Genomic DNA, 27964 nt, shown 5'->3' with positions numbered 1-27964 from the left:
AGGAGTTTTCTCCTGGTATGTTGCTACAAAGCTTACATTTACAAAAGGAAACTCAAAGGACTTTGAGAAGTTCCAGGAACTCACCCACTTATCTTTATCCTATTAAATAAGGGTCGTAGTAGAAGCCTTCCAAGATTAATTAACTAAATGATTAATAAAAGAAGATACTGTTTTCTTTGGCCTGGTGAAAATAATTATCTAGGCTAAGGCAGTTGAAGCTTTCTTTCCCCTTTCTTATAAATGTTCTTTTTTTTTGTCAGTGGGACTTACCAGATCTTACGCAAATTCAGTCTTTTACAACCATGTCCCTCATCCTTCTTTTCTCTGACCATGGCAGAATTTGAAAGGAGTTATATATAAATGACTCTTACTGCTACAATGTGCAAACATCTCTGGGCTATGGCTGAGATGAAAGTGTGCAGGAGTCTATGACTTTGACTTTTATTGTTCTGAATTTCTATTGTTTCAATTTCCTAATCTGAGCTACAAGAGAAAACAAGCTCTTAGATTTGCCATCTCCTTCCTTATTGGCTTAATTTGTTACAAATTCATTCGACTCTGCACCTGCTGCCTCTACCAGGTTTCAACTCTTAAGGTACAAGACATCCCTCCCAGGATAAGCTCATCACTTCTAAATCCACCACCCTGCTGCTAATTCGAGCTCTGAATGACACCACCTGCCTCGGCTCCCCTCTGACTGTAGGGCAGAGTACCAAACCCCTCCCATGCCTTCCTTTATAGCAGAAACTGCGGCTAGTGCTCTGCCTGGTTTCAGCCCCTTGGTGTGTCCCCCTCTCCCCTTTTCCTGGCCCCTTATGAACTGTCTCCCCCCCTCCCTCCCCACCTTAGATTGCCAGTTCCTTGAGGGCAGAGACTGTCTTCTCTAGTAACTGTATCCCCAGTGCCTGGGGGATACATAGTAGCCACTTAATACAGGATTTCCACAAAGGAGGAAATGATAAAGATGTCATGTGATAAAGATGTAAAAGCTTCCATTTGAACGGATTAGTAAACTTCAGTTTGAGAAAAAGAGTGGACTTTACATAGGTTATTGATTGGTCACCCAAAGTCTTCCACTGGGTGCAAGAATATACTTAAAGGGGTCTCAATAACTAATTGTACGGTGGCCTCCCTTTATGCTTAACTCGCCGGATCCTCCCTGGGAGGTGGGTGATAATCTCCACCCCCGTTTTACTGAAGAGGAAATTGAGATACAGTAGGCGGATCAATGAATGCTTGCAGACTTTGAAAGCATTCTCCAAGGCTCAGGAGGTGACCCCCAAGCCAGCCTCCGAACCCCTGCACTTCCTGCTGCCTCTTGCCGAACCCCAACATGGGCAAATTTGAACCTGGAGTCCTGGGTTCAAATTCCAGCTTTGCCCCCTCACTCCTGCAGTGACCTCGGGGAAGCCGGCCCGCCCTCGGTTTTCTCCGGGGGCTCCTAAGGCCCCCCATTCCCTGCTACAGCTAGGTGGGAGGGGGGTTCCGCGCTGCATCGGCCCCAGCGGCCCAGGAGCAGGAGGGGAGGTCACGAGGGATGGAAAAAAAGTCAAGGTCACAGCGAAGGGCAAACGTGGGTCGCCCTCCTTGGCTTCAGCCGGACCGAGGGCTCCCTCCCGCTCCATCCAGACAGTGTGTCCTTGCCCCCCACGTGCGCCGCAGCACGTGTGTCCGCCTGAGCCACGTGACACCACCCCCTCCAATCCCCGGCGCGCTGTGGTCGGAAGTCTCAGGCCGCCCACAATGACCTCTGAGGCCCCTGGAAACGCCTGATTGTTTTCCTTCCCGAGGGACAGCCGCCTCAGGGCTGGGTCTTAGAGGAGAGAAAGAGAACAGAGAGGCACCGCCTCGGGACGTAGCTTGCTCAGAAGTTACTCAATCGTCGTGGAGAAACTACCTAGGGGGGATTTTTTTCCCCGGCTGGCGTCAGGCACATCCTGGGGCAGGCCGGGCTCGGTGGGGGTCCTTCTCGGGCCAGTCGCAGCGGGTTGCGTCACAGTCGTGCGCGTCCGCCCGGTCTTGGGGGGTTCCGTTCCAGGCCGGGCGTTCATGTCGCTGCCCCGTTGCGCGCTGCGCTGGGTTTGGCTCCCAGCCCGGGTGGGCCCCGCGCTGCGGCCGGGCCGGGAGCCGGGGCCTCGGGCGCTGGGCCGGGCTGCCGCTTGGGCCTGGTCGTCCTCCTCGTCGTCCTCGGGCGGCTCCAAGGCTCCCAACACCTCCCTTTACGTCCCGCTGCCCGTGAAGCCGCTCGGACCCAGCGCCGCGGGCGACGTGGGAGCCGAGCTCACGCGGCCTCTCAACAAAGGTGAGTCCTGGGCCCTCCCCGACTCTACGCGTGCAGCAGTGGCCTAGTCTTTCCCGGGGGCCCCGGTTTCCAGTCCTCCTGGTGTCGCGTCCCCTTAACCTCTCCGGGCCTCAGTTTCCCCACCTGGAACAACCTCGGAGCCCATAAGCCCAGGTCTAGTGATCTCAGACTTCCTCCCCCAATCCCTGGTTCTGCTTTGGTCACCCCACCCCCATGGAGCTGTACGGGGCAAGTTCTACCCTCTCTGGGCCTCAGTTTCCCCGTCTGTAAATCGAGAGGTGGGCCCAGGTGGTAGTGCATTCATTAAGCGCTTATTGTGTGTGAGGCCCTTTATTGAGCTGTTGGAATAACTGTCTCCCCTTTAGACCGGGAGCCCTAGCGTCCAGAGGGTTTGGTTTTGTGGCCTCTCTTTGTCTCTCCAGCTCCTAGCACCGCCCTTGCACGTAGTAGGTGCTTAGACGCTTGTCTAGCTTCAAAGCGCAGGGCAAGAGGGCGCTGGGGAGGCCTGGGAGGGGGCAGAGCCTCCCACATCTGTGCTCGAAGCAGAATATCCCCCTTGGGGTCTGACCCTGGGATTGCGCCCACCTGCCCGAAGACCCCGAGCTATCCTCGGGAAACTGAGACCCAGGCCGTGGCCAGACTGGGCACCTCCCCCAGGTAGACACGCCCACCCGGAAGTGGTGATCTCAGGTCTCTGGCAGCCCTTCTGAGGGCTCAGTTCCCCATATCAGAATTCTTGTATAGAAATGGATGTGTGTATATGTATGTGTATACCAATATGGCTATGTATACGTGTATGTGTGTGTGTGTGTGTATACACACACACACACACACACACACACGACATTCGTGCACACACAGACACACACACCTCCCTGATAATACGGTTTTGGAAATACTGGTAGAACTGGGCCCTGCTCCGCACTAGGTTTCTCTTGGCCTTTCTCCACCTCTCAGGAACAACTGCCCCCCCCCCATGGCCTCACAGGCTTTATAATCTAGAAGGGACTTTAAGGGTGAATAGTCCAGGCTTTCCATTTTGCAAATCTGGAAGCTGAGGCCAAAAGAAATTGCTTGTTCCAAGTCACACAGTTGGAAATATTGGGATTTGAAGCCAGGGCATGTAACTTCAAGTTAAGCACTTTCCTGGTTGTTCTAAAGTGTCTCTGAATAGTAATAATAGCAAACATTTGCATAATGTTGTAAGGTTTGCAAAGTGCTTTAACTGTTATCTCTTACACTACCAGGTAATGTAAGTGCTTTATCTTCATTTTGTGGATAAGGGAATTGAGACTGAGAAAAGTGATTTTCCCAGGATCACACTGCTAGTAAGTGAGGCAGAAGTGCCATCTCCCAAGCATTGTTGCACCAGCAGCTGCCTCTTAATGTGTGTGTGTTGAGAGATGGAGGGGAGAAATCTCTTACTGGAATACTGAAATTGACTAGGGCTAAGGCCTTTCCCAGGTCTAAACCAGAAAATGCATCATTGGGGCTGGAGTTGCTTACCATAGAAGGACTCTTCTTCTGGAGGTGCCATATTGTTACCTTGGCTGGCACTGTGTCCCTTTAGGTTGACAGCTGGGGATGCAGAGAGACCAAGAGAAGGCTCCCTGATGCTTTCAAGGGTTTGGGTGACAATGAATTTGTTCTGTGGCATCCTTTATGTATTCAGTGAGGGAGATGACTAGGATGTTCTGGCCAGAAGAACGTGGGACACTTCGGGAGTCAGTCAGGTGACTCCGTGAGTGAGGGTTGCACTAGGTGACACTAAGGGAGAAAACCAGCAGCTGACAGGAGAATTGCTTCCCAGACATCTCCAGTGCCAGTGCAGACATTCCCAGCTTTTCCTCTTCTTGTACTTGGCATCCTTAAAGCTCAGCCCCTGTTCCTCATCTCTTCTCCAAGACCAGCCCGTCAGTCAGTAAGATCAGCAGTATTTGAGTGCCTGTGATGTGCCAAGGATACAAATGGAAGGAGTGAAACCGTTCTCACCAGCAGCTTACTTTCTGGAAGACAGCAGGGACATTTGAGTGTTTGAAATAAGCAAAACAAGGACAAATGCAAATCTCTACAGAGTTGTTACTACCAGGTAGCTGAGAGTGGGCTCTGAGAGGCTTCTGTAAAGGGTATGTTTGAGCTGCTTCTTGGAGGCAGTGAAGGAGGCTGCCTTTGAGACCCTGGGGAGGGAAGGCCTTCTAGGCATGGGAGGGCTCACAGCCAGTGTGGAGGCAGTGGCCCTCCATGAGGATGGAAAGAGCCATGGGGCAAGGTGGAGAAGGACTTTGAAAGTTCACTGGAAGTTTCTGTTTTATTCTGGAGGCAGCCAAGGGCATCCTCTGACTGTCCCTTCCCCATGTCTAGACCACTTTTCTTCCTCTGCTCCAACTGCTGGCCTCTCTGGCTTCCTTTAAATCCCAACCAGAATCCCACCTTCTACAGGAAGCCTTCCCCAGCTCCTCTTAATTCTAGTACCTTCTCTTTGTTTGTATATATTTGTTTGCATGTTTTCTCCTCCTAATATTAGAGTGTAAGCTCCTTTAGGACAGGACTATTTTTTGTCTTTTTTTATATTTAAATTCATAGCACAAGCACAGTGCCTGATCCATGGTAGGCATTTAATGACTATTAATTGATAGGAAGCTGCTGGAATTTGAGTAGGGCAGTGACATGGGGAGTTCTGTGCTTAAGGAAGATCACTTTAGCACCTGGAAATTGGAAGACCTGAAAAGATGAGAGACTGGAGGTTAGGAGACCAGTTAGGGGGGATGGAAGACAGCTTTGACTCTTGATTGGGGAAAAAGAGAAGCAAAGGAACCCTCAGATTCTCAGATTACAGGGGAAAAAACGACCTCAGGGGTCAGGAGACCTGGGCCAAATCTCCTATGGACACTGCCCCCTTGGCCCTCTCCTTCCTCTGTGAAGTGAGGAGGTTGGGTTTGGTGACCTTGTAGAGCATAAAGGAGCAAGACAGAAGATCCCTGAGAGTAAATTTGGAAGTGGATTTTATTACCGTGGGACTGCTGGGTCACATACCCAGATCAGACAGTGAGTTGGCATGAACAATGTGCCGGTTTTTAAAGTGATTACAAAAGTCAGGTTAAGTAAGCTGAAACTACAATCAGTGATTGGTTAGTGTATATTTGAATTTTCCTGCTCCCGAAAAGTTTTTCCCTGGGCTGAGAGACAGGGAACCTAGAATGGGTGGAGATGGGGAATATCTTGTAGGTGGGTGGGGGGCAGGGGATGGGGAAGAATGGAGCAGGGATTTTATCCTAGGCTGAATTTCCTGCTCACAGATCAATTAGGTGAAGGGAAGGGTAGAGTTGTGCTCAACATTCCCTTCTTTTCTTTGTAGGTTTGTCAAACCTTTGACATGGCTGAGGCCACATCATCCAGGTTATCCAATTCTTTTTCTAAAGGATGGTAGCCGGGGTTCCTGACAATTAACATTTTAATGGAGTTGACATGGAACTTGACAAATTGTAGAAAGTGATTAATGAGACAGGGTCCTATAGTCAGGGCTTTGGTCTGGAGGAAGAGAGGACCAACCAAGGCTGATACCAACGTACTGAGCCAGGGGGATGTCCTGAACAGGGACTGATACCAATTCTCTTGACTTTTCCAATTCCCTTTGTCTATTAGCAATATTCTGGCGTACCAACTTCAGACTCTCCCGCACCATTTCAGAATTGTTTGCATAGAAGCAACAAGCCTCACCAGGGGTTGCACACAGCCCACCCTGTTTAAGAAAAAGAAGGTCAAGGCCTCTGTGGTTCTTTGGAACCACCTCTGCCAGAGAGTCCACCTGTATTTCCAGGGCTGAGATGGACTGCTCTATGTGGGAGAGGTCGATATTTACGTGTACTTAAGGCCTGATAGTTGGCCTCCCCCTTAATCAAGGCTGCCATCCTGGTCGCTGCAGAACCTACAAGGCCCAAGCCCACTGAGATGGGAATGAGGAGTGGTACTGCCCTCTGTGGTGGCTAAGTTGCCCTTCTGGGGAAAAGTAATGCCAACCTTGTTCACATGGGAGAACGGTGACCCGGGGAATTGTGGCCACCAGGATGCACAGGGGGCCCTCAGTGTGTTGTTTTCTGAGGAACACTGTAGCAGAGATGCACTGGGTAAGGCCATCATGGCATGCCCACCAGGCTCCTAGAGGGGCGGGGGAGTAGTCTGAGCTAGTCTCGTGGGTTTGTCCACAAATTGAGCTATACCGAGAGCTGGATAAAGGAGTGCTGGATGATATGAAGCAGATACCTGTTCCCTGTACATCCCTGAGGGTGAGCCTTGGGGGGTCCCACTCACAATTCTCTGTGTTAGAAGTAGGGGTGACTGAGGCATTTAGTGCCACCCCTACATAGTTAGGAGGCTGGGGTTCAACACAGATCCAGCAGTCTTTTCCCAGCTTGTGGTTAGTGCTGTTAAGTGTTCTCTGAACAGCTGACAGGAGGGTAAGTAAGAGGACCTGATAATTGCAAGATTCCTGAATCTTTGAAGATGGGTTGGGGGGCCCATGTGGTGACAGCTGGTATTGTGATTTGGACATCGGGGTTCCCTATTGGGGCAGGGATAGCCAAGACCCCTCTGGGCCAAGGGGGTGACAATCAGGTAGGGGCACAGGAGGCTTCTTGGTTACAGTCAGTACTACCGTCTTTCCCACCTGTCCTCCCTCCTCCTCCCCAGGAACTATGATTCCCAGGACCCGAGAGACTGGGACTCCCTAGATGGGGTTAGAGGGGTTCTGAATGGTGAGATTGAGCATGGGTTGCCAGGGGTCAGATCCAATTGTATGGATTCAGAACAATGGGTCCGATCCTCCCTACCGCCTGCCCTACTGTAGCACAGGGAGGCACCGGGGCTAGGGGAGGTGGTAAGCTGTGACACAAGTGCAGGTGCACGGGCATCCTATATTTGATAGCCTGCATCTGCTGGTGGGCCCCCAAATAGTCCAGTTCGGGGGAAAAGGGAGTTGAGGGGGAGCCGTATGTGTTCTGGAAAGTCCAGGACTTTCCATTTCCTGTGGTTACCACCCAGTTATAGCTTGGTCTGGGGGCATGGGGATTGTGGGGGGCTGTGCAAGGAAGAGGATCAGATAAGTCAGCTATAGGGGGTCCTCGTGGACTTCTGCTTTCCATTCTGAGGTGGCAGCAGGCTTCAATCTGGTATAATGGAGCCAAGTGGGGATAGAGTCCACTTTGACAGCAGGGGGTGTGGTGAGAATCACGATGTGAGGCCCTTCCACCTCAGCTCTAGACTCATAGTGGTGAATTTCTTTATAAGCACAGAATCTCCAGGTTGAAATGGGTGGGCTGAGGCTGAGCTTGAAACCCTGAAGGCGACGTGGACTGAGGGGAGGACTTCCTTCTAGACTCAGCTCAGATCCTGCTTTCTGCGGAGGCTTTCCTTTCACTTGAGGTCACCTCTCATCTTCCTTGTTTGCATTGTTTTCTCTCCCTTTAGAAGGAGGCCCTGAGGGCTTTGGGCACCCAGTGTTTTTTACATAGTGCTCCACACCAAGTAAACTCTGCATAAAAACCTCTTTAATGGTTTGAATAATTAGTGAAGTAGTGCTTTTAAGTCACTTTGGGTTTTTTTTTGGTAGTTCTTTAGCCACTTAAATTAAGAAAACTTATCTTCCCCAGAATGATGGCTTGTGAACTTGGATCCACTATTTAAGGCAGCAGGAAGTTTGATAACTAGTTAGTAGTAGGGGTAATGTCCTATCTTCTTTGGATTAGGGCTAACAGAGAGTGTCAGAAGTAATCACTTGTTATTTTTAATGAGTGGTCATTGTGCCCAGGATTCTGTTAAAAAAAAAAAACAAAGCCTCATTTTTAATGAACATCCTTGAAAACAGCGCGTGCGTGTGTGTATGTGTGTGTATGTGTGTGTGTGTGTGTGTTTTGGATTTTTTTTTAGTGCTGGCATTTCTCTTTTTAAAAACCTCGATGCTCTAGAGCCCTGTGTTCAAACTGGATCTCTTGGAAAACAGTTATATCCAATTGTGGAAGGGTTTTAACTTTAGCAAAGCTTCAGTTAAGGCTCTCCAAAGCATTTAATCCCAGTTTGGAGAACAAATAAATGTAAAGAAGACGGGCTTTATTGAGATTGTCCTTTAGGCTGGTTATTGGCATCCCATTGTTCTTTTCAGTGATTCTTTCCACTTGATCAATAAATAAACTATCCCGTTTCTTCCACTGTGATATTCAGCTGGTAAGAGATAAGAAAACAGCCCTGCAACATGCTGAGGGGACAGATAGATAAATTCTCTTTGTGACTGCTGACCTTGGTGGCTGAAGGGGGTGGGGGGGGCATCCTTGGGCTGGAGATGGTTTCCCAGAGTAGAGATAGTGGAGGGAAGGGCCAGAACAGAGAACGGACTGGGCACATGGACTGAGCCAGGGGCAAGTCTGGAAGTGAGAGACACCATAGGTAGATTCCTAAGCCTACTGGAGGAAGACCAGCCACTCTGAGCTGTGCAGGTTGAGTGGAAGGGTTGGAGTGGAGAGAGCTGGATGGTGTATATGTGCTTCCTTGTAATGATTGTGTGGAAATAAGAGTCGGGATGATGACCTTGAGAATGAGGAAACAAGGTTAAATCTCAGGCATTTTGAAGAGAAAAAAACACATATGTTAGAGAGGAAAGGGTCAGAATCAAGTTCTGGTTGATGTGGATGGGCATTGCTTCCTTGTTAGAAGGAAGTGCTGCTGAGGAGGCTAAAAATAGACCCCTTTTGCTCAGAATTGGATCCTCCTTATTCCTATATTAAGGCTCTTTTTGTTATATAGTTTTAAATTTTTTTTTAAATTTATTTATTATTTTTAGATTTCAACATTCAATTCCATAAGATTTTGAGCTCCAAATTTTCTCCCTCACCATACCCAAGACAGTGTGCAATCTGATATAAGCTCTACATGTACATTCATATTAAAAATATTTTCACATTAGTCATGTTGTAAAGAAAAATTAGAACCAATAGGAGAAACCACAAGAAAGAAGAAACCAAAAAAGCAAGAGAGGATCGTCTCCTTGCATCAGCATTCAGACTCCCTGAGTCTTTCTCTGGATGTGGACGGCATTTTCCATCATGAGTCTTTTGGAGTTGTCTTAGGTTCGTGCATTGCTGAGAAGAGCTAGTCTTTGCACAATGTGGCTGTTACTGTGCACAATGTTCTCCTGGTTCTGCTCACTACACTCAGCATCAGTTCACATCACTCTTTCCAGGTTTTTCTGAAGTCTGCCTGCTCATCATTTCTTATGGAACAGAAGTATTCCATTTCATTCATATACCACAGCTTGTTCAGCCATTCCCCAATTGATGGGCATCCCCCCAATTTCCCATTCTGACCACCACAAGAAAAGCTGCTATAAAATATTTTTGTACAGTAGTTCTTATTTTTACTTAGACATTCCCCCCATCTCCTCAATTGAATAAAAACAATAAAATTGACAGATGTCCGTTACTTTCACATTTCATAATGTGTTTAACCATTCCATTGTCTCTTCAGGAGCCTGAGGTACTTTAAGAATATTGTTGCTGGTTTTAGCATTTATTCCTTTGGCAAATTACTCCTGGTCAAATCAAGTCAATAATTTTAAGTGCCAATTATGTTCCAGGCACTATGCTAAGTGCTGGGCATTCACATACTAACAAAAAGATTGTCCTTGTCCTTAGTAACCTTACATTTTAATGGGGAAGGACAGATTCGTGGGGGGGAAGGGGGCAGGGCAGAGAGTACTCATGCCGGGGCATGACAAAGAAAGTCTAGAGAATCAAGAATGAACCCTGGAGAAGAATGAAGATGGAGCTGACCTGGCATCCTCCTTAAGATGGAGGGTCTAGAAGGAAGAGTCTCCTGTAGAGGGAGTTAATTAAGTTCCTAGGAATATGTGGGGTACACTACTGACATAATTCACTTCTGACCATCTATTGGCCAAGAGCTTAGGTCACCTGAAGTGTTGATCTTTCCATCCCTCTTTCTCCAATAAGAAAAGTGACCAATAATTCTACTTTTGCATTCACTTGCTTTCCTTGAAAAATTTCAGAGTGCTTTATCACAATACATGGGCATCCCTTCTTGGCATGATGAGTCCAGGATGGTTCTAGAGTGTGAGGTTTCAAAGGGGTGGGGAGGTGTAGTAGCCTAGGCTGTAGAGGTGAGGCAGCAGCTGGTGGCTGGGGAGATAGACTTGGTGTCATCTTGGAGAAGTTTGTCACCAGAAAGTTGGCTCTTGGGTGGTCTCTTGGGGCAGCTCATTCTGTAGGGTTTAGTCTGTATTGTTGGTGAAGAGAGTACTAGTCCCCAAATCCCCTTGGATTGGGGCCCTAAGCCAGAAACTCTAGGTACCACACTCTGTCCTCTAGCAAAAAAAAAAAAAAATGTAAGATGCTGAGCCATGAGGGTTATGATTGTGGCAGGAGCCTGGAAATCCAAAAGCTGAGCCTGGCCTTCAAAGGACAATACTGTTTTCTTCTCCTTTCATTGTGGCTGGTGTTACAAGGGTAGGTTGAACTCCCCCATCTGGTAATTAAGAAAGTATCAAGGGGCGGCCAGGTAGCACAGCGAGTAAGAGCACCGGCTCCAGTGTTGGGATGACCTGGAGATCGGAATCCCGGGCTCAGACACTTAGCACCCACTCAGAAACACCTGACCTTGTAACCTTGAGCAAGTTACTTGAGCGGTCGGATTCTTTCTAGGCAGACCCACAGTCTGTACCCTTGCATTCTAGGGTTCCCAGCACCCCTAGTCTGGAGCATCGAGGAACCATGTGACTTTTAGGTGAGCTCCTGGGCCTCTCATTTCTCAAGTGAGGAGGTGAGACTTGGGTAATTGAGGCCCATTCAACACCTGTGACTCCTCAAGGCACAGCCTTGAAATGTTGAAGCAGAGCTGGTCCTGCCCTGCTTTGTGTGCTCAGCAGTTATGGGAGGCTAGTCGAGCGGTCTGTCAAGAAGCGATATTGAGTACCCAGTGTAGGGGAAGTGAGGAGTCGGCAGGGCTGTGCCAAGTCATCAGCCTCACTGTCTCCTCCGGAGCCATCTGGGTTCTCTGGCCTGATACATAAATCAGGACGACTGGAGACGGCCCTGGATGCAGTGGGAGACCTTGTTCTTTTTAAGCTTAGTTCTCTAACTGGTCTCAGTTTGACTGAGGCAGTGCCCATTCAGTGATTAATATTAGGTAAAAAATGAGGCAGAGAATACCCCCTCTACCTAGTCGAAAGAAAAGAAATAGGGGCGGCTAGGTGGTACAGTGAATAGAGCACTGGCCCTGGAGTCAGGAGGACCTGAGTTCAAATCCGGTCTCAGATACTCAACACTTACTAGCTCTGTGACCTTGGGCAAGTCACTTAACTCCAATTGCCCTGCCTTCTCCACTCCAAAAAAAGCAAAAAAAAAAAAATCTGGGAAGGAAAGTCCCTTAGGGTTTCTGGCCAAAACAGAAAATTGCTATTTACGTTCACTCTGAGGGGATCTGGCCCAAACAGTGATTAAGAGGGGTTTGCCCTGGGACCTGTTGTTGGCCAGTCTCTAAGAGCTGGAGTGGGGGAAGCTGGTATAGCTAACCTTGGAGCTGGAGGATGGGGGAGAAGTTCTCCTTCATTGCCTGAGATAGCTAATGGTACCTCAAATGAGTTAGCGATTATCAAATTAAGGAGATTGTAGTTCTTATTTATTTGGGAGAAAAAGAATTACATTGTAAATTAAGAGTAGATAAATTTATTTTCACAGTATAGAATACAGTTTTTGGTCCAGGATTGAGACCATCTAATCACTTTTTTTTTTTTCCGCTTTTTTTTGGAGGGGGAAAGGCAGGGTGATTGGGGTTAAGTGACTTGCCCAAGGTCACACAGCTAGTAAGTGTTAAGTGTCTGAGGCCGGATTTGAACTCAGGTCCTCCTGACTCCAGTGCTGGTGCTCTATTCACCGAGCCACCTAGCTGCCTCTACTTCTCACTTCTTTAAAAAGTAAATTTGAGTCAGGAGGACCTGAGTTCGGTTCTGGCCTCAGACACCTTAACACTCACACAAAAAAACTAGCCATGTAATCTTGGGCAAGTTACTTAATCCCAATTGCCCTCCAAAAGGATAGATAGATAGACAGACAGACAGATAGATAAATGTAAATTTTATTGATATATTTTTTACTTGACCTAATTATATCTAAAAATTTATCTTATTGCAGTAGAATAGTTTACATTACCAGAATTTCCCCTTGTTATCCTCTTACCCCTTCCCAGAAACTCATGCCATATAACTATATATATATATATATTTTTTTTTTTTTTAAAGAAGTTAAGAGGGGTGCCTAGGTGGCGCAGTGAATACAGAGCACCATCCCTGGAATCGGGAGGACCTGAGTTCAAATCCAGCCTCAGACACTTAACACAAAACTTGCTGTGTGACTTGGCAAGTCACTTAACCCCAATTGCCCTACCTTCACCCCTCCAAAAAAAAGAGCAAAAAAAAAATATAAAAAAGAGGTAAAGAAACAATAATTAGCAAATTCAGTCACTACTTTGAAAAAAATCTAATTTATATATGTGTAGCATTCCACACTTGTGGAATCCTTTGCAAAGAAGTAGAAGGAAGTGTCTTTATGACCGTGCTTGCTTTTATAATTTCAAACCATTTTTGGTTTTTTGCTGTCAGAGTTCCTCCTAAGGGAAAAAAGAAGAGAAAAAGAGATAAAAGAGAGAAGAGTGAGCAAAGCCCAGTGTGCAAACAGAGGCTCCGCTGCAGTGCAGGCCAGGGGAGTGGCATGGGGCCTTCTCCAAGGCCAGGCTTGCTCTTTGGGCCATTCTGTGCTGCTTTCTGGTTGCATCCTTGCAGTCTGGTGTATCTGGCTTCCTGCCCCTCTGCCCCCTTCACTCCCCATTGGTCTGTGCCTTCTCTGCTCCTCATTCATCATAGCCCTTGTTGCCTCCAGCTCAATAATGTCCGTGACATTCTTGTTCCACAGTTTCATGAGAAGCACAGCTGTAAATGTTTTGGCTTGTGTGAGGAGTTTTCTTTAGACCAGTCACACACCCTCAGGATACATGCCTAGTAGTAGAATCTCTGAGTCAGAGGCTATGGGCATCTTTTTATTGGAAGTTTTACCTTGGTATATCCCAAGGAAAGTGGATCAGATGGTAAATAATAAAATTTAATCTGTGTTTTTGTCTTTTTGCAGCTGAAGTCAGGAAAGTCTTAGACAAATTTTACAAGAGGAAAGAAATACAGAAACTGGGCAGCGATTATGGCCTGGATGGTAAGGCAGCCTGCTCACTATGTAGCAGTCAGAGAGTAAACCTTTCTTTTTCCTGCTGGGGCTGGGAGGAGGCTGGAACAGCCCACACCTGGAGGGCTTGGATGACCTGTGGGCAGTTTGAATAAAGGGGAGGGAATGGGGAGGTTGCCTTGACAGGGCTGGTCTGCTCATCCATTAGTGGGGAGAATCCTGGCTTTGCAACCAGGAGGGACTCTGGGGCTTACAGGCGCTCAGGCTCTGTTTGATTTTATTTGTAGCTCCAGATTGTCCCACCTCCAGATTGCTCCCCTCCATTGGGAAAGCCAGGAAGACAAAACCTGTTATAAGCATGTAGCAAAACATGTTCCTTCATTTGCCAAAGCTCTTGGGGGTTTGTGAACCTGTTTCCTCACCTGAAGAAGGAGGCCCCTGGACTAAATGGTTTCTAAGGTTTCTTCCTCTTCCTACATTCCCTGATGCTACGTCTTAGATCAACCAAGGGAAGCATATAAACAGAGGCAGTATACTACTAGAAACACTTGATTTTTAGGCAGTAAGTTAGGACCAGGGTCAGCTAGGTGGCGCCAGAGTGACAGCCAGGTCTGGAGTCAGGAAGACCTGAGTTCAGATGTGGCCTCAAATGACACTTAGCTAGCTGTGTGACCCTGGGCAAGTCACCTAACCCTGTTAGCCTCAGTTTTCTCATCTGTCAAGTGAGCTGGAGAAAGAAATGGTGAACTACTCCTGTGTCTTTGCCAAGAAAACACCAAACGAGGTCATGGAGAGTTAAACATGACTGATAACGAGAAATTAGGGCCAAAGTAACTTCAGAAAAATTGGGTTTCTAGAAAAAAATTGACAACAGGCAGTTATCCAGGGCAGGGACTGAGAGTCATCCACTTAGTGTTCTAGGACTCAAGATGCAGCTTCCTTTCTTTTCCCTTATATGACTGGATTGAATTAGAATCCATAAAAATGGGGTCCAAAATTATAGCAAAGCTCATGAGTATCATTCAGGGCTTATCTGCCTCTTCTTTTAAAAACTTCCATTTTCTCAGATTATTTCGTTTTAAGTCGTATTACGTCAAATTGGGCTTTCACTGTTTTCTTCTCTTGGACCCAGCCCATGAGGGGGCCAGTTTGCAAGAACACCTCAGTCTTTTGGTCTGACCATATCTCAGTTATATTTGGGGGAGAGTTCTGAAATGCTTTTCAGATTATATGTGTCTTTTCTTTCATTGAGCATCCTTTGTTTATCTGCAGGTATGAGATGTGATTTGAGATGGCTTCAGATTTTTTTTTTTTAGGAATTTAGCACAAACACAATTATTTTGTGGGGATCAAGGGGTTTTTTTTTTCTTTAAATGTAAAATTCACTTCCTTATTTGATTTCTATGTTTCACAGCCCGACTCTTCCACCAAGCTTTCATCAGTTTTAGAAATTATATCTTGCAGTCTCAGTCCTTGGACGTGGACATTCACATCACACTGAATGATATCTGCTTCAGTGCAGGCAAGTAGGTGGGAGGGAAGGGCAGTTAGCATTGCACAGGCTGAACACAGGCTCAGGTCTGGCCTTTCCCTCCTGGCACTCTTCCCCCCTTCCCCTGGTCCTTGTATACTTTTCTCCAAGAGTCCTGTTTGTTTTGGCTTAGGCATCAATAATTTCCTTGGGAAATGGTTCAATGTTTCACTTAGTGGCTTAGAAATTAAACTTGGGAGGAGTCTTATTTTTAAAATTATCACCTTGAGGTGCAGTCGCTAAATAACTCATCACCATGTGTTATTCCTGAGCTCAGCCCCTCTGGCCCTTTGGGGCAGCCTCCCAGTGTACAAACAAAGCCAGGCTCCCTTTGGGTGGGACACCAGAAGGGCTGGAGGCTCAGCTTACAGGGGGATTGATTTATCTTTATGATGGGAGTCTCCTTCTGATCTGTAGAATTTGTTTATACTGGCATTTCTAGCGAAATAAACAGTACATTTCTCTGCATAGTCTATCTCCAGGTAACTTAAAACCACTTAATTTTACTTCTGTCTCCTTAAATCTCTCTGAAAAGAAACAGTGTGGGACCCCCAGAAAGGGTCAGAGAGCTTCTTGTCCTTAGAAACTTTCCCTTTCCGCCTGGGAACTTTTCCCCAGCTGAGAGCAGTCAGGAACAACCTTTCTATCAGCTCTGACCTCAAGTCTTGTTCTGCAGCTCATGTGGACGACCTTTTCCCTTTCTTCATGAGACATGCGAAGCAGATGTTCCCGATGCTGGCTTGTAAGGACGATCTCCGCAAAATCAGCGACTTACGCCTTCCACCCAACTGGTCAGTTGTTTCATGTGCCCCTTCAGTCCTGGGGGTGAAAGGTTGTGGGTATCTTGGGCTTGAAATTCAAAAATTGATAATTGTTTTCTCACAAAAAAGCACAGACCTGTAAGTTGAACCAGTCTTTAGGATTGATAATGATGTTCAGACCTTGTGAACTTGTTCTGAGGGGAAATCTGATGTGTTCTGTTCAGTTTTTAGAATGTTTCTTACCCCTGACAGTCAGAGTTCCAGGTGTTGGGAATGCAAAGATGAAGCAATTCTTCCTGAAGAAGCACATCATGAATTAGGGAGGGGATGAGCAGCCACTAGGCATGCACATGGGAAGGCGAGGCAGGTGCTGCCTCCCAGAGCTCACGGTCTCATAATAGCTGGGGCTGTGACAGTCCAGGGCAGCTTCTGTGGCCTGTGACCTCCCATCTTTGTAGTAGGGTTCTAGTGGGTGGCTCGGTGTGAGGGACACTCTGGGCATGGGGAGGGGGCTGTATCTAGGGAAGAGGACGCCTCTGGTCTGACTCACTCGGTGCCCTCTCAGCTAGTCTGTTAGAGGGATAAGAAATAGATGCCCGTAATGATGATGGTGGGGATGATGATGATGATGGTGGTAGTGGTGATGGAGGTGATGGTGATGATGGTGGTGATGGGGATGATGGAGGTGATGGTGGAGGTGATGATGGTGGTGGTGATGTTGGTGATGATGGTGATGGTGTTGATGTTGGTGATGATGGTGATGGTGGTGATGGAGGTGGTCGTGGTGATAACAGCAGTAGCACACATTATAATGTGATCCTTACAAAGGAGAGCTGCAAGCAGGATGACATGGGAAGCTCGACTTATTTTTGTCTGAGTTTTCTCCCCTACTAGACTGTAAGGTCCACTGAGGGAGGGAAGGGACTGTGTCTTGTCAGTACCTGGTACAGTCACTGCTCTGAAGTGCTGAGGGTGCTTAGTGAGTTGTGCTGAGTAATTGTAGTAAATGTCTAGGGAGAAATGAGGAAATAAAATTGTTGATAAAGGAGGGAATGGCAGATTTAATCCTTTCACATTTTTCAGGTTGTAAAGAAGAATTAGAACCAATGAGAGAAATCATGAGAAAAGAAACCAAAAAAGAGAGAAAAAAATAGGGGGCCAGGGATTTTTTGTTTGTTTTTGGCTTTTGTATCTGTAGCACCTTAACAGGTATTTCTCTACTAGTTGGTAGATGAATTGGGTTTTATTGGCTAGGAGCCAGGAAATAAACCTATTTTTGTTATAACCTGTGACTTTGGGATAACAGCCTTCTCATTTTCTAAAGGAGCTGCCTAGTAAATGTCCAGTCTCCCATGTTTGGAATTTCCCCGGGTCACAGGCTTGGTGGCCAGGCTGGGGTTAAAAATTGCTGGGATTAAACTCTTTCCCTTCCTTCTTTTTTAGGTACCCAGAAGCCAGATCAATTCGTCGGAAGATAGTGTTCCATGCCGGCCCTACCAACAGTGGGAAAACCTACCATGCGATCCAGAGATACTTGGCTGCCAAGTCTGGGGTTTATTGTGGCCCTTTAAAGCTGTTGGCCCACGAGATCTTCGAAAAGAGTAATAATGCTGTCAGTATGTCACCATCTGTTCCCCTCCCTTCTAGAGACACTGGGGGGGATATCCAGGGGGTAGAGGAGGGAGCCCTCTGAAGTCACCACTGTTGCCTTTGACCATTGCCTGAGTTGGATGGACTGAGTCTGGTAGCTTAGGATTCTCCCTGTGGAGCTGCCATCACTTGGGATGGCCTTGGCTCCCCGGATAAGACCTAGAATTCTTCTTTTTCCTTCCCTTCTTATTACATTATTCTTAGTACTGAGGCAAGAAGGGGTCACTTGCTGGGAAGAGGCCTGGGCATTTGAGAAGTTAACTCTTTTTGTTCTTCTGTCCCTTGGGTTTACTTAAAAATTCTACCTTGGGGGCTGCATTTGGAAATCCATTCCAAGCTCTCTCTGGCTCAGCCAGTGTTTGAACAACTATATATTTAGGGTAAATCTTTACCACCTTAGAGAAAAGTCCTTATTTGTTTAGTAATTTTTTTAAACCTATTTGCTGCTGTTTTCAAGCTGGAAATTCATTTTCTTTTCATTCCCATAGGGTGTGTTGTGTGACTTGGTAACAGGGGAAGAACGGGTAGTCACAGACCCAGATGGAAAACCAGCTGCCCACGTAGCTTGCACCGTCGAGATGTGCAGCGTCACCTCTCCTTGTAGGTATCAGTGAGTCTGACTTACATGGACCCTTTGGACTCTAGCATTAGGTTTCTCTGGGAGTGTAGGGTCTTTTTGACTGGTCCCCCTCAATCTGCACATGGAACTGGGACTTAGTGGTGAGGTGGAAGGAGCTCTGCATTAGGCATCTGAACTCCGGAGGCCTGAGTCCTGGCCCTAGTACGTGCTTGTCCTGTGACCTCCGGAGGCCTGAGTCCTGGTACATTCTTGTTCTGTGACCTTGGGAGGGGACTTCATCTCTGAGCCACACTTAATTTATCTGCAGATTGGGAGAACAGCACTTACAAACCTACTACTGCAGGATAACTGTGGAAAATGCTTTGTAATCCTTACAATACCCCATAACTGCATTGATATCAGTTGTTTATTAAAGGAAGAAGGTGTTTCTGGTGAGATTGCCAGGGGAAGTGCCCCAAGTAGGAGTCCTGCTTGGAGGGAGGAAAGGCCATGAGCATTGGGCGGTGGGACTGGGAGTGTGGGCCCTGCCCCTACAAGATGGCGGGGGGTGGCAGCAGCGAGCTCCAAGGCACACTCTGAGGGCAGCGCTGCCCACCCTGGCAGGAGCTCACGGGCTATCGTGATTCCCCCCCATCCCTTGGACCACAGAAGCCTCCACTGGCTTGGTGCCAGCTCGGGATTCTTAAGGGAAGCCGTGGGTCACCCAGCCTGGAGACTGCAGAGAAGGACCTTGCTGGCAAACTGAGTGTAGCTTTGGGTCAGTTGGGGGGAAGCAGCCCTCCAAAAGAACAAAAACAGAGGGACAAAGAAGCAGGAGTGAATCTGACGGGGCAGTTTGGCTTTGGGGGATTGTCTTTGCTACGCCATGTTTCACTGCTCTGCCCAGTGCTGATTGTGGCTTCTTCTTTTAAGATGACGTGGCTGTGATTGATGAGATTCAGATGATTAAAGATCCGGCTAGAGGATGGGCCTGGACCAGAGCGCTGCTGGGTTGGTATTTCAGTGTCTCCCCTGGGGTCTTGTGGCATCAGGAGTGAGCTGCTGCTGCTGCTGCTGCTCCCCCCCTCCCCTCCCCCCCCCCCCTGCTACTCCTCTCCTCCCCCCTCCACTCCCCCCCACCCATCTTTTCCAGGGACCCTCCGGACCAAGTCACTGGGGCTGCTTTGATCTGTGTGTGCCAGTTTTCCTTTCCTTTCACCCTCTAGGGCTCTGTGCAGAAGAAATCCATTTGTGTGGAGAAGCTGCTGCCATTGACATTGTCTCAGAGCTGATGTACACCACAGGAGAGGAGGTGGAGGTATGGGTCTGTTCTGTCCTCCCAGCCCCGAGGGTCCCATTAGTCCAGAAGAGGTCTGGTGGTGCAGGGAGTAAAACCAGTCCTGCTTTAATAGCCCTGGGCAGGTCTGACCTCTGCGTCTCAGTGCCCTGGCCGGTGCCCTCTCCCAGGTGTGTAGACTTGCCTTTCTCAGTGGCTCTGTTCTCTCCCTCACCCTGCAGAGCCAGGCCACTGCCAGTCTTCCTACCCTGACAACGTGTCTACCACCTCGCTCAGCCACCATGTCACTTTAGGCCCTCAGCCCCTCTGAGTGTCTCCCCCTCAGCTCTCCTCTGGATGCTCTGTTCCCAGGGCACCTTTTTGTGAGTGCAGCCTGACCAGGTCACCCCCTCCTCACTAACTCTAGCCTCTCAGATGAGACACAAGCTCTACTTAGCTTTCAGAGGCTCTGGGTGGCGTCTGTTGTGTCTGACGGTGCAGTCACAGACCTGGTGGGTGGGCACTCACATGCATTTGCTCTCCAGAGTGACTAGACCATTCCTAGGTCCACCAGCCAGGGACCAGTGTGCCTGTCTTTGGGCAGTCCCTCCAGTGCTGACTGGTGCCAGTTAGCTGGGATGAGAGAAATCCTTGCTCAAAGGAGTTGTTTTGATTTGCTTTTCTCTTAACATGGGTGGAGGTTAGGAGGAGGAAAGAGAATGAGAGCTGTCTGTCTTCTCCTCCAGAGGGTGTTTTCTGCCCCTCTGTGTCCCTCCCAGCAGCTGCATGAATATTGCTATGAATATTGCTTCATGAGTGTGGGTGTGTTCTGTGGCCTGATCTGTGAACCAGCCTTGGAGACGCCTCCAGTTTCTATCTGTAGCTACTCTCGCCCACAAAAGGGATGAGGAGGATGCTTGTGTCAGTGAGAGATAATAACTGGGTCAGGGCTTTGTCAGCCAGCCATTCAGATGTCACTACATAAAGTGAGACAGTAATGGTTCTAAACCAGTGATGGCTTAGATGAAACAGTTAGGAAAATTAATGCAGTGCTAAGAACTGGGATGTATTCATTTTCCAACCACATTTCAGAATTTTATTTGGGGACTGTCTACTGCTTTGGCTGATCCCTTCCTGTGAATGCAGACTATTGAAAGCCAAGTTCATGGAGAAACCAGCCCTTGGACTGACTCTCCAGTCCAGAGAGGCTGTATGTGGGCTGCAGAATAGGGGGTGGGGGAGGAGGCCACTCCCCCTCCTGTGGGTTACAGGTGAGGAGAGTGGGAGCCAGCCAGGCAGAGCCCAATTCAAACCCCGGCTGGACTGCATGAGGCTGTGTCCTAAGCTCACCCATCGATGAGCTGCAGATGCCGGCTTTGACTCCAGCTCTCCGGGCGACTAAGTCCCTGACCTTTTGTTTCTGTCGGCCTGCAGAGAGCATGGCATGACACTGCTTTAGTTTTTGCCGTTAGTTCCTTCAGTTTTTAATGTTGTTTAAGGTGTGTCCTATGTCCACACAGGTTTCTAAATTTCCTAAATGTTCCTGACGTGAAGGGACAGCCCCTGTAGCTGAGCAGGCATCTGCCGTGTAGCTCCGTGCAGGGCAGTGGGTGGGGGGAGGCGTGGCAACAAGCTGGGTGTCTTTATTAGATTCAGCCCTGTCGTTCCCAGCTTTGAGGACTGTACTTCTGGGTGAGGGGTGTAGGGGCTCACCAGGTACTCTCCTTCCAGCCTGAGATTCTGGGGTTCTGTTTTCCTTTGCATTGAGGAATTCTGGCACAAGAGGAGGACTTGTTAAGTTTGTGTCAAATTCAGCATTGTTTTAAGTGAGATGAAAGACATTATGGGCTTTTTCTTGTTGTTATTAAGGTCAGTTAGCTTTGAGAAAGATGAGTGTTGCTTTACTGTCTTTAACATCTGGATTCCAGGTTCGAAATTATAAGAGACTTACCCCCATCACCGTGCTGGATCATGCTCTCGAGTCTCTCGATAACCTTCGCCCTGGGGATTGCATCGTCTGTTTTAGCAAGAATGACATTTACTCAGTGAGTCGTCAGATTGAGATTCGGGGCTTGGAGTCGGCTGTTATATATGGCAGTCTCCCCCCTGGTAAGGACTGGTTTTCATCATCACGAGGTTTGCCTCATCATTGTGTCTGAGGTAGAGGGGAGGGTGCTGGCTTAGACTCTAGTGGGGAGTGGGAGATGAGGTCTCTCCATGGGAATGACCTCGAATCAGATTTCATTCCAGTAGCTAAGGCTGTTGGCATGTCTGTATATGTATGCATTATTGATTATGGAAATGCCCTTAAAATTTGGGTAGGTTTTTTTCTTTATTTGGTCTGAGCACTCCAGAGTTCTTCTTAGTGCTGTTCAGGGGTCCACAGAAGGAGTAAAGAAGGCTTGGTGTAAAAGGGAGGTCCAGGAGAGCTCGTTTGGAAGGGAAGAGAACCAGGGCTTTGGGACAGGTAGGGAGAGGGTTGAGGCCAGTGTGAGAAGAGGAAACATTTATAGGTGGAAAGGAGTTAGCAAAGGCTCTGAGGGCCATGAAGATGCTTGCTTATCTGGGAGGACTTGAGGTGCCCTGGCCCAATATAACACTGTCTTGTGACTGACACTGTTTTAGGGACAAAACTTGCCCAGGCGAAAAAGTTTAATGATCCTGATGATCCGTGCAAAATCCTGGTGGCTACTGATGCAATTGGCATGGGGCTGAACTTGTAAGTACTTGGTTTTGAACAAAGGGGAAGTGGATGGTTTTTCATGGGCTATGCAGCCAGCCTGTTCTAGTCCTCCAGGAGGAGGCTCCTTGCCATGTAGACCCGAGGTTATCTGGCTTGTCGCTGACCCTTGGGCAGACACACAGAGAATGGTGGGTCTCTTGTTATTAAAGAGGCCCCTTCTCAGGCACCATGGACCCACCAGGGGCCTTTGGGCAAGCCTCCTCCCTTATCTTTGGTCAGTTAGTCAACTTTTATTTTTGAACCCTGGTATCATGGGGCTGAGCCCACATTATGAGTGATATCTCAGGATATGGGTGCCCCATCTGCCTCATGGGGATGGGGAGAATGGCATGTGCATCGTAAAAAGCTTTCTTGTGTATTCAGAGACCGTATGAGTACATAATACTGACTGGCCACCAGCCTCCTCACCAGGAACACTCCTAGTCCAGTAACTCAGAGGCTACACCTTGAAAGGGAAAGAAAGGTAGAAAGGTCCCAGGGTCTCTCCCTGTTGTTCTCCTTTTGTGAGTGCTGGCTGCACCCTGAGCTATTGAGAGTACTCTGTGATTTCTCTTGTTTGCCTTTGTTGCAGGAGCATAAAAAGAATTATTTTTAACTCTCTCATAAAGCCCAGTATCAATGAGAAGGGGGAGAAGGAAATGGAGCCGATCAGTACCTCACAGGCTCTGCAGATCTCGGGCAGGGCTGGCAGATTCAGCTCCAAGTTTAAAGAAGGGGAGGTTACTACCATGTATCCAGACGACTTGAAATTACTGAAGGAGATTCTGAATAAGCCTGTGGAGCCCATAGCGGTAAGTCGGCCCAGGCACGTGCTGTGGCCTCACTATCATGCTCGGCAAGGTGTCCAGAGGGTCACCAGACCCCTGGAGTGAAGGTGGTCACGAGCATCTCTGGGATTGTCAGGGTCAGCAGAGGTCAGTTCTGTCAGCATTCTTATGCCAGTTGCTCTCTGGAGCCATTTGGGATGGGCTTAGGCCGTCCTAAAGCCTTAGGAGGGCTTCATGTCACTAAGGGAATGGGCTCAGTGCTAGGACGTTGGATGAAAATGTACATCAGAGATGGAAGCTGGTTTTGTGTTTTGTTGAGTGTCAGTGATGTGGAAAGTTCACTGACCAGGACATTTCATGCATGTTCCTTAGTGGTGTTGGATAAATGAGCCATTGCTGCACTTGGGTAGAAGCTGCCGTAGAAATGTAAGCTTTGCAGCTGCTTGCTTAAGGCCAGGGTGGGTACAAGCTCTTGCTATGGGGCTGCTGTCTCATTGAGTCACATTAGCTTAGGGTTGGAGTTGGAAGGAACCGTGGATGCCAGCCAGTCCCACCTTCTTCCTGAGGCCCAGAGAAGAGAACGTCCCATGGCCAGGCGTCAGCCCTCGGCTCCTCGGGCTCCTAACGCAGAGATCTTTGTGCTCCCTCAGGGCTCTCCTTTTCCTTGACGTACCTTCTCATACTCTCCCATCCCCCCTTTGTCCCTTCTGTCCTGCTTGTTACACCTTGTGCCTCTCTGGGCACTCCTTGGCCCTGTGGGTAGGCGAAGTACTGAAGAGGCCACTAGTGTCCAGTACTGTGGCCTTTCTTTTCTCCATCCCCACTGTTGGTCACTGGTCAGCAGTGAGACTTGTAGACATTTCCTGCTCTTGAACCCATTTTCTGATGGTCTGCCAGAGTGGGAGAGACCTAAGAAATGTGGCTTCTCTTTCTTACTTGACCAAATCACTGCTGTTTGAGTGACTCATCGGGAGCCACGTGGAGTCACAGCTTCGGCTGTGAGTGTGAGATCTTGGGTTCGTTTCTGCAGATGCTTGTTGGGTGACTACTGCCTTGTTGCAGAAGAGGTTTGAGAAGGATTCTCACGTTATTTGGTGGATTCATTAATTCTCTTTTTTTTTTAACCCTCCTTAAAGGCAGCTGGCCTTCATCCTACTGCTGACCAGATTGAAATGTTTGCATACCATCTCCCGGATACGACTCTCGCCAATCTTATTGTAAGTAGACACTGATTTTTAATCTTTCTTTGTTATATCTCAATAAAAATGTTAAATGAGTGGCAGTTACTGCAGTGTTCTCATCATCAGTGTATTGGAAATAGTTGGATTTGTTCTAATTCATTATAGAACTTTCCCTAGTGCTACAGGCTTGGAAGTTCTGTCTTTAAAGTATCACCTCAGGTTTTTTCTTTTTCTCACCAATCACCAGGGACTTGGGGCGCTCTTACACTGTTTGGAGGCAGAGAGCCCACGTTGCCTGGACCTTAGAGATGGATTGCAGGGAGTGCCTTGTGTGGGCCCAGATGCTCCATCGGTGTCAGGTTTGGGGCACTGCATGGACCAGCTGCCTGCCTTGATGTCATGTTGTCGTATTCTGTCCTGTCCTAGGACATCTTTGTGGACTTCTCCCAAGTTGATGGGCAGTATTTTGTCTGCAACATGGATGATTTCAAGTTCTCGGCAGACCTCATCCAGCACATCCCCCTGAGCCTGCGGGTGAGGTACGTGTTCTGCACGGCCCCCATCAACAAGAAGCAGCCGTTTGTCTGCTCCACCCTGTTACAGGTGAGCGTCCTCCCTCCCTGTGCCCCTCAGGGCCTCAGGTCTGATTGGGGCGGCCTTGAGAGAACTCAGAGTCTTAGCATGGAGACGGTCAGGGAGCGCCAGGTGGGGAAGAGATGCAGTGGGCAAGGTTGCAGTCACTGCGGTCCTCCTGGCAGGTCAGCACTAGAGAGGGAGGCAGATGCAGGAGCAGACAGGCACTGAGGAGGGGGAGCTGGTCGGGGTGTGGGTGGGCAGCCATGACGGCAGCTTCTTCCCCACTCAGGCCTTCGTTTTTGTGCTCATAGTTTGCGAGACAGTACAGTCGGAACGAGCCGCTGACGTTTGCCTGGATCCGCCGCTATGCCAAATGTCCCTTACAGCCACCAAAAAACATCAAGGACCTTGTGGAACTGGAAGCCGTCCATGATGTTCTGGATCTCTACCTATGGCTCAGGTAACAGCTGTGGGCTCGGCAAGCACATTGCTAGTTTGGGGCAGATCAAAGAGGTTTTAGAGATAGCTGGACTTCTCTTGTGCTTTCAGGGCAGCAGTGGTTGTTTTCACATCCATCTCAGAGGAAGCTAATACATGTGTCATCCCAATTTTAAATACGAGGTATCTGAGAACCAGCCAGGCTAAATGACTGAGCTGCGTGACGTTGGGGCTGGCGTTTGACCCCACGGTGCTGGTCTCCCTTGTTGTTCTGCCAGATTGCAGGCCCCTGGGTGTCTGAGAATTTCATGACAGGCCTCAAGAAGAGTCAGTGCTTAGCATGTGCTAAGCTGACATTCAGGGGGCTTTTTGTCCTTAGCACGGCAGGCTACTGGCCCAGCGTGGTGCCCTGTGAGTGTCTTTGGTTGCTGAATATCCCAGGGTAGTCCTTTTGAAGCCATCCTACCATGAGATAGCTGTTATTCGGGTACAAAAACCTTCTAGAGACAGGGTTTTCCGTAAGACAGAGCTCGACTGTGTCCACATAGCAGATCGTGGCCTGGGGGACCCTGCTTGCTGTGGTTGACCCTGGGTGTAATGAGTCTTTTCTTTCAGCTACCGATTTGTAGACATGTTTCCCGATGCCAGCCTCGTCCGAGACTTCCAGAAAGAACTTGATGGCGTCATTCAGAAGGGTGTGCACAACATCACCAGGCTGATTCGCATGTCTGAGTCCCAGCGGATGTTGAATTTGGACAGTTCCTCAGCAGGGAAGCAGGGCCAGTCACTAGGAGCTGAAAAGCCCAGCTCGGGAGAAACTGTAGAGGCCGCCGTGGCAGAGAGCCTGGCTTCAAAGTCCCTGGCCTCGAAGTTGGTGCGACAAGGGAGGCTCACCCCACACATGCTGAAACAGCTGAGGAAAGAGTGGTTAAAGCAGCAGACGGAGGAAGAGAGGTCCAGGGCTGAGAATGACAGCCCCTCAGAGAGGACGAGGAGGAAGAAAAATGACCCAAAGGCTCACTAGATTTTTAGTACAAAATAAAAACGGCTTCTGTTTTGAAAGCCTTTTCTGGTTTGCTTTTGATCCTGGCTGCTCTCCCCTTCCAGGTTGGGCCCCGACCTGTGGACAGAGGTCATGGGGCCCCTGCTGTGGGGGCTGATCATCCCAGGCCCTCCCCCCCCCTCCCCCCACAGCTGTCTTGGATCATGGGCTTTGTCCCGAGTAACAGAAGTCTGTGGTGTGTGTGTCACCGGCTGTGACTTCAGACTGTTGGTCTGACTTATTCTCATCTCACACAAATCTTCCCAGGTTTTCCTGGGACCTTCCCTTTCGTCCTCACTTTCAGCACAATGATGTTGCATTATGTTTGTTTGTTCACTGTTCTCCAACTGGTGGGCACTTCCTTCTTGACTGGTTTTTTGCTACTACCAAAAGAGCTGCTATAAATATTTTTATACCTATGGATCCTGTTCTTTCTCTGGTCTTTTTTGGTGCCACTGGTCAGAGGGTATACACAAGTCAGTGACTGGTGGACCGTAGCTCCAAACAGTTTTCCACAATGTTTAGACTTGTATTCTGCTTAGTGTCCCTGCTCTCCTACAGCCCTTCCAGTAACTGCCCTTTTCCTTCTTTGCTAGTCTGAAGGGTATTAGGTAGAAGCTCAATTATTGTAATTTGCATATTTCTGATTTACTGATGATTTGGAGCATTTTTTCATATGGCTGTTTATAAGCTTGGATTTCTTCATTTGAAAGTCTGAGTAGTACTGTGAAAGAACATTTCTGTAACCACTGAGCCACAGGACAGTCCTAACTAGTCAGTCATTAAAACCACCCAGTGCATCGATTGTTTAAAGATCCATTTCTTGGACCTTTTATCCCAGTTTTCTGCAGTGTTTTCAGACTGCCCTTTGAATGCTTTAGAATGAAATCCTGATTAACAATCCCTCAAGTATCCAAGAAGACTTTGGTTCATCCCTAGTTAAAATCAGAACTGAAAGGCTGTGGTGAAACTGGGCCTTTTACATGATAAGGTGATGGGAAGAGCTGTAGATTGGGATTTGCTTGGTTACTTGCTCCGTGTAGCCAGGGGCTAACCCCTACCTTTGTGGTCAGCGGTGTCCATCCCCCCTGGTGCTCAGTTCCTCCTGTCACTAGTACTCTGAGTTTGGGATGGGCCCCCATACACCCTAGAACTGAATTGACCTTTGTTGGGCTGGACACCATTCCCTTCCTGTGGATACCATTCAGTAGTAGTACAGAGTTCATTGATAAGAGTGTGTCATGAATGGTAATATAACGTTTAACTGAGATGACAATCATCAGTCTTCTAACCTTTGCCTTCTGAGGAACTAAGGGCTGAATGTACCTCTTCATAGCGTTTAAACATTTGGAAGGGTGTGGTTTTCCCAACCTTCTGTGTTTAGCCAACCCCCTGAGTCTCTGGAGTTCATTTGGCATTTCCCCTGGCTTTGGAGCATTATCATGTTATTTCTCTAGAAAATTCCTAGAACGGGTTTAACACGCCAATCCATCGAAGGACCCCATTGTATTTCTTAGTTGTGATGAAATGCATCTTTGAAATAAGGGTTCTTCCAGCCCTCTTCCCACTCCACACATTTTTTTTTAAAAGGTGGGGGGACTCATGTTGTGACTTGGGGGAGTTGCTGAAATGTGAGTTTTAAGGGTATGGTTTGGAGAAGGGCTTGAACACGGTTGGACAGGTAACCAAAAAGCTTGGAGAAATAGTTAGCCCTTCTACTGCACTTCAGTTAAGGAGAAAGAACCACTCCTTAAGTCAAGAGTTTGCTGAGGTGTAGGTGAGGGGGGAAAGATGTGTTGGAGGATCCTTCTTCCCAGCCCCAGAGTTCTGTTCTTTTTTACTCTTTCAAAGAAATTTGCTAATCATTGTAGGCATCTGAGCCAAATTAGTTTTATATGTGAAGTTCTCTT

General features: G+C 48.1%; 1 protein-coding gene across 2 annotated transcripts; it reads left to right on the top strand.

The window, feature by feature from the left end:
• Positions 1-2014: 2014 nt before the first annotated feature.
• On the top strand, positions 2015-27964 carry SUPV3L1 (Suv3 like RNA helicase). Of its 2 annotated transcripts, XM_069071468.1 has the most exons (15): positions 2015-2302; positions 13483-13560; positions 14945-15052; positions 15738-15852; positions 17266-17434; positions 17961-18072; positions 18965-19042; positions 19258-19349; positions 21236-21416; positions 21933-22026; positions 22622-22841; positions 23954-24034; positions 24425-24601; positions 24886-25034; positions 25628-27964. In XM_069071468.1, exons 1-15 carry the CDS (start codon positions 2050-2052, stop codon positions 26034-26036), a joined length of 2316 nt encoding a protein of 771 aa, XP_068927569.1. In that variant the 5' UTR covers positions 2015-2049; the 3' UTR covers positions 26037-27964. The 2 variants fall into 2 exon arrangements, with proteins under 2 accessions (XP_068927569.1, XP_068927570.1); XM_069071469.1 differs by lacking the exons at positions 2015-2302; positions 13483-13560; positions 14945-15052; positions 15738-15852 and having other exon boundaries at positions 17316-17438.

This window comes from Petaurus breviceps, unplaced genomic scaffold (genome assembly GCF_028583685.1).
Source record: "Petaurus breviceps papuanus isolate PSGF00001 unplaced genomic scaffold, PetGlider_PUasm1.0 90825, whole genome shotgun sequence".
In the NCBI taxonomy this organism is placed as follows: domain Eukaryota; kingdom Metazoa; phylum Chordata; class Mammalia; order Diprotodontia; family Petauridae; genus Petaurus; species Petaurus breviceps.
The sequence above is the reverse complement of the archived record's forward strand: the minus strand, read 5'-3'. Positions and strand labels throughout refer to the sequence as shown.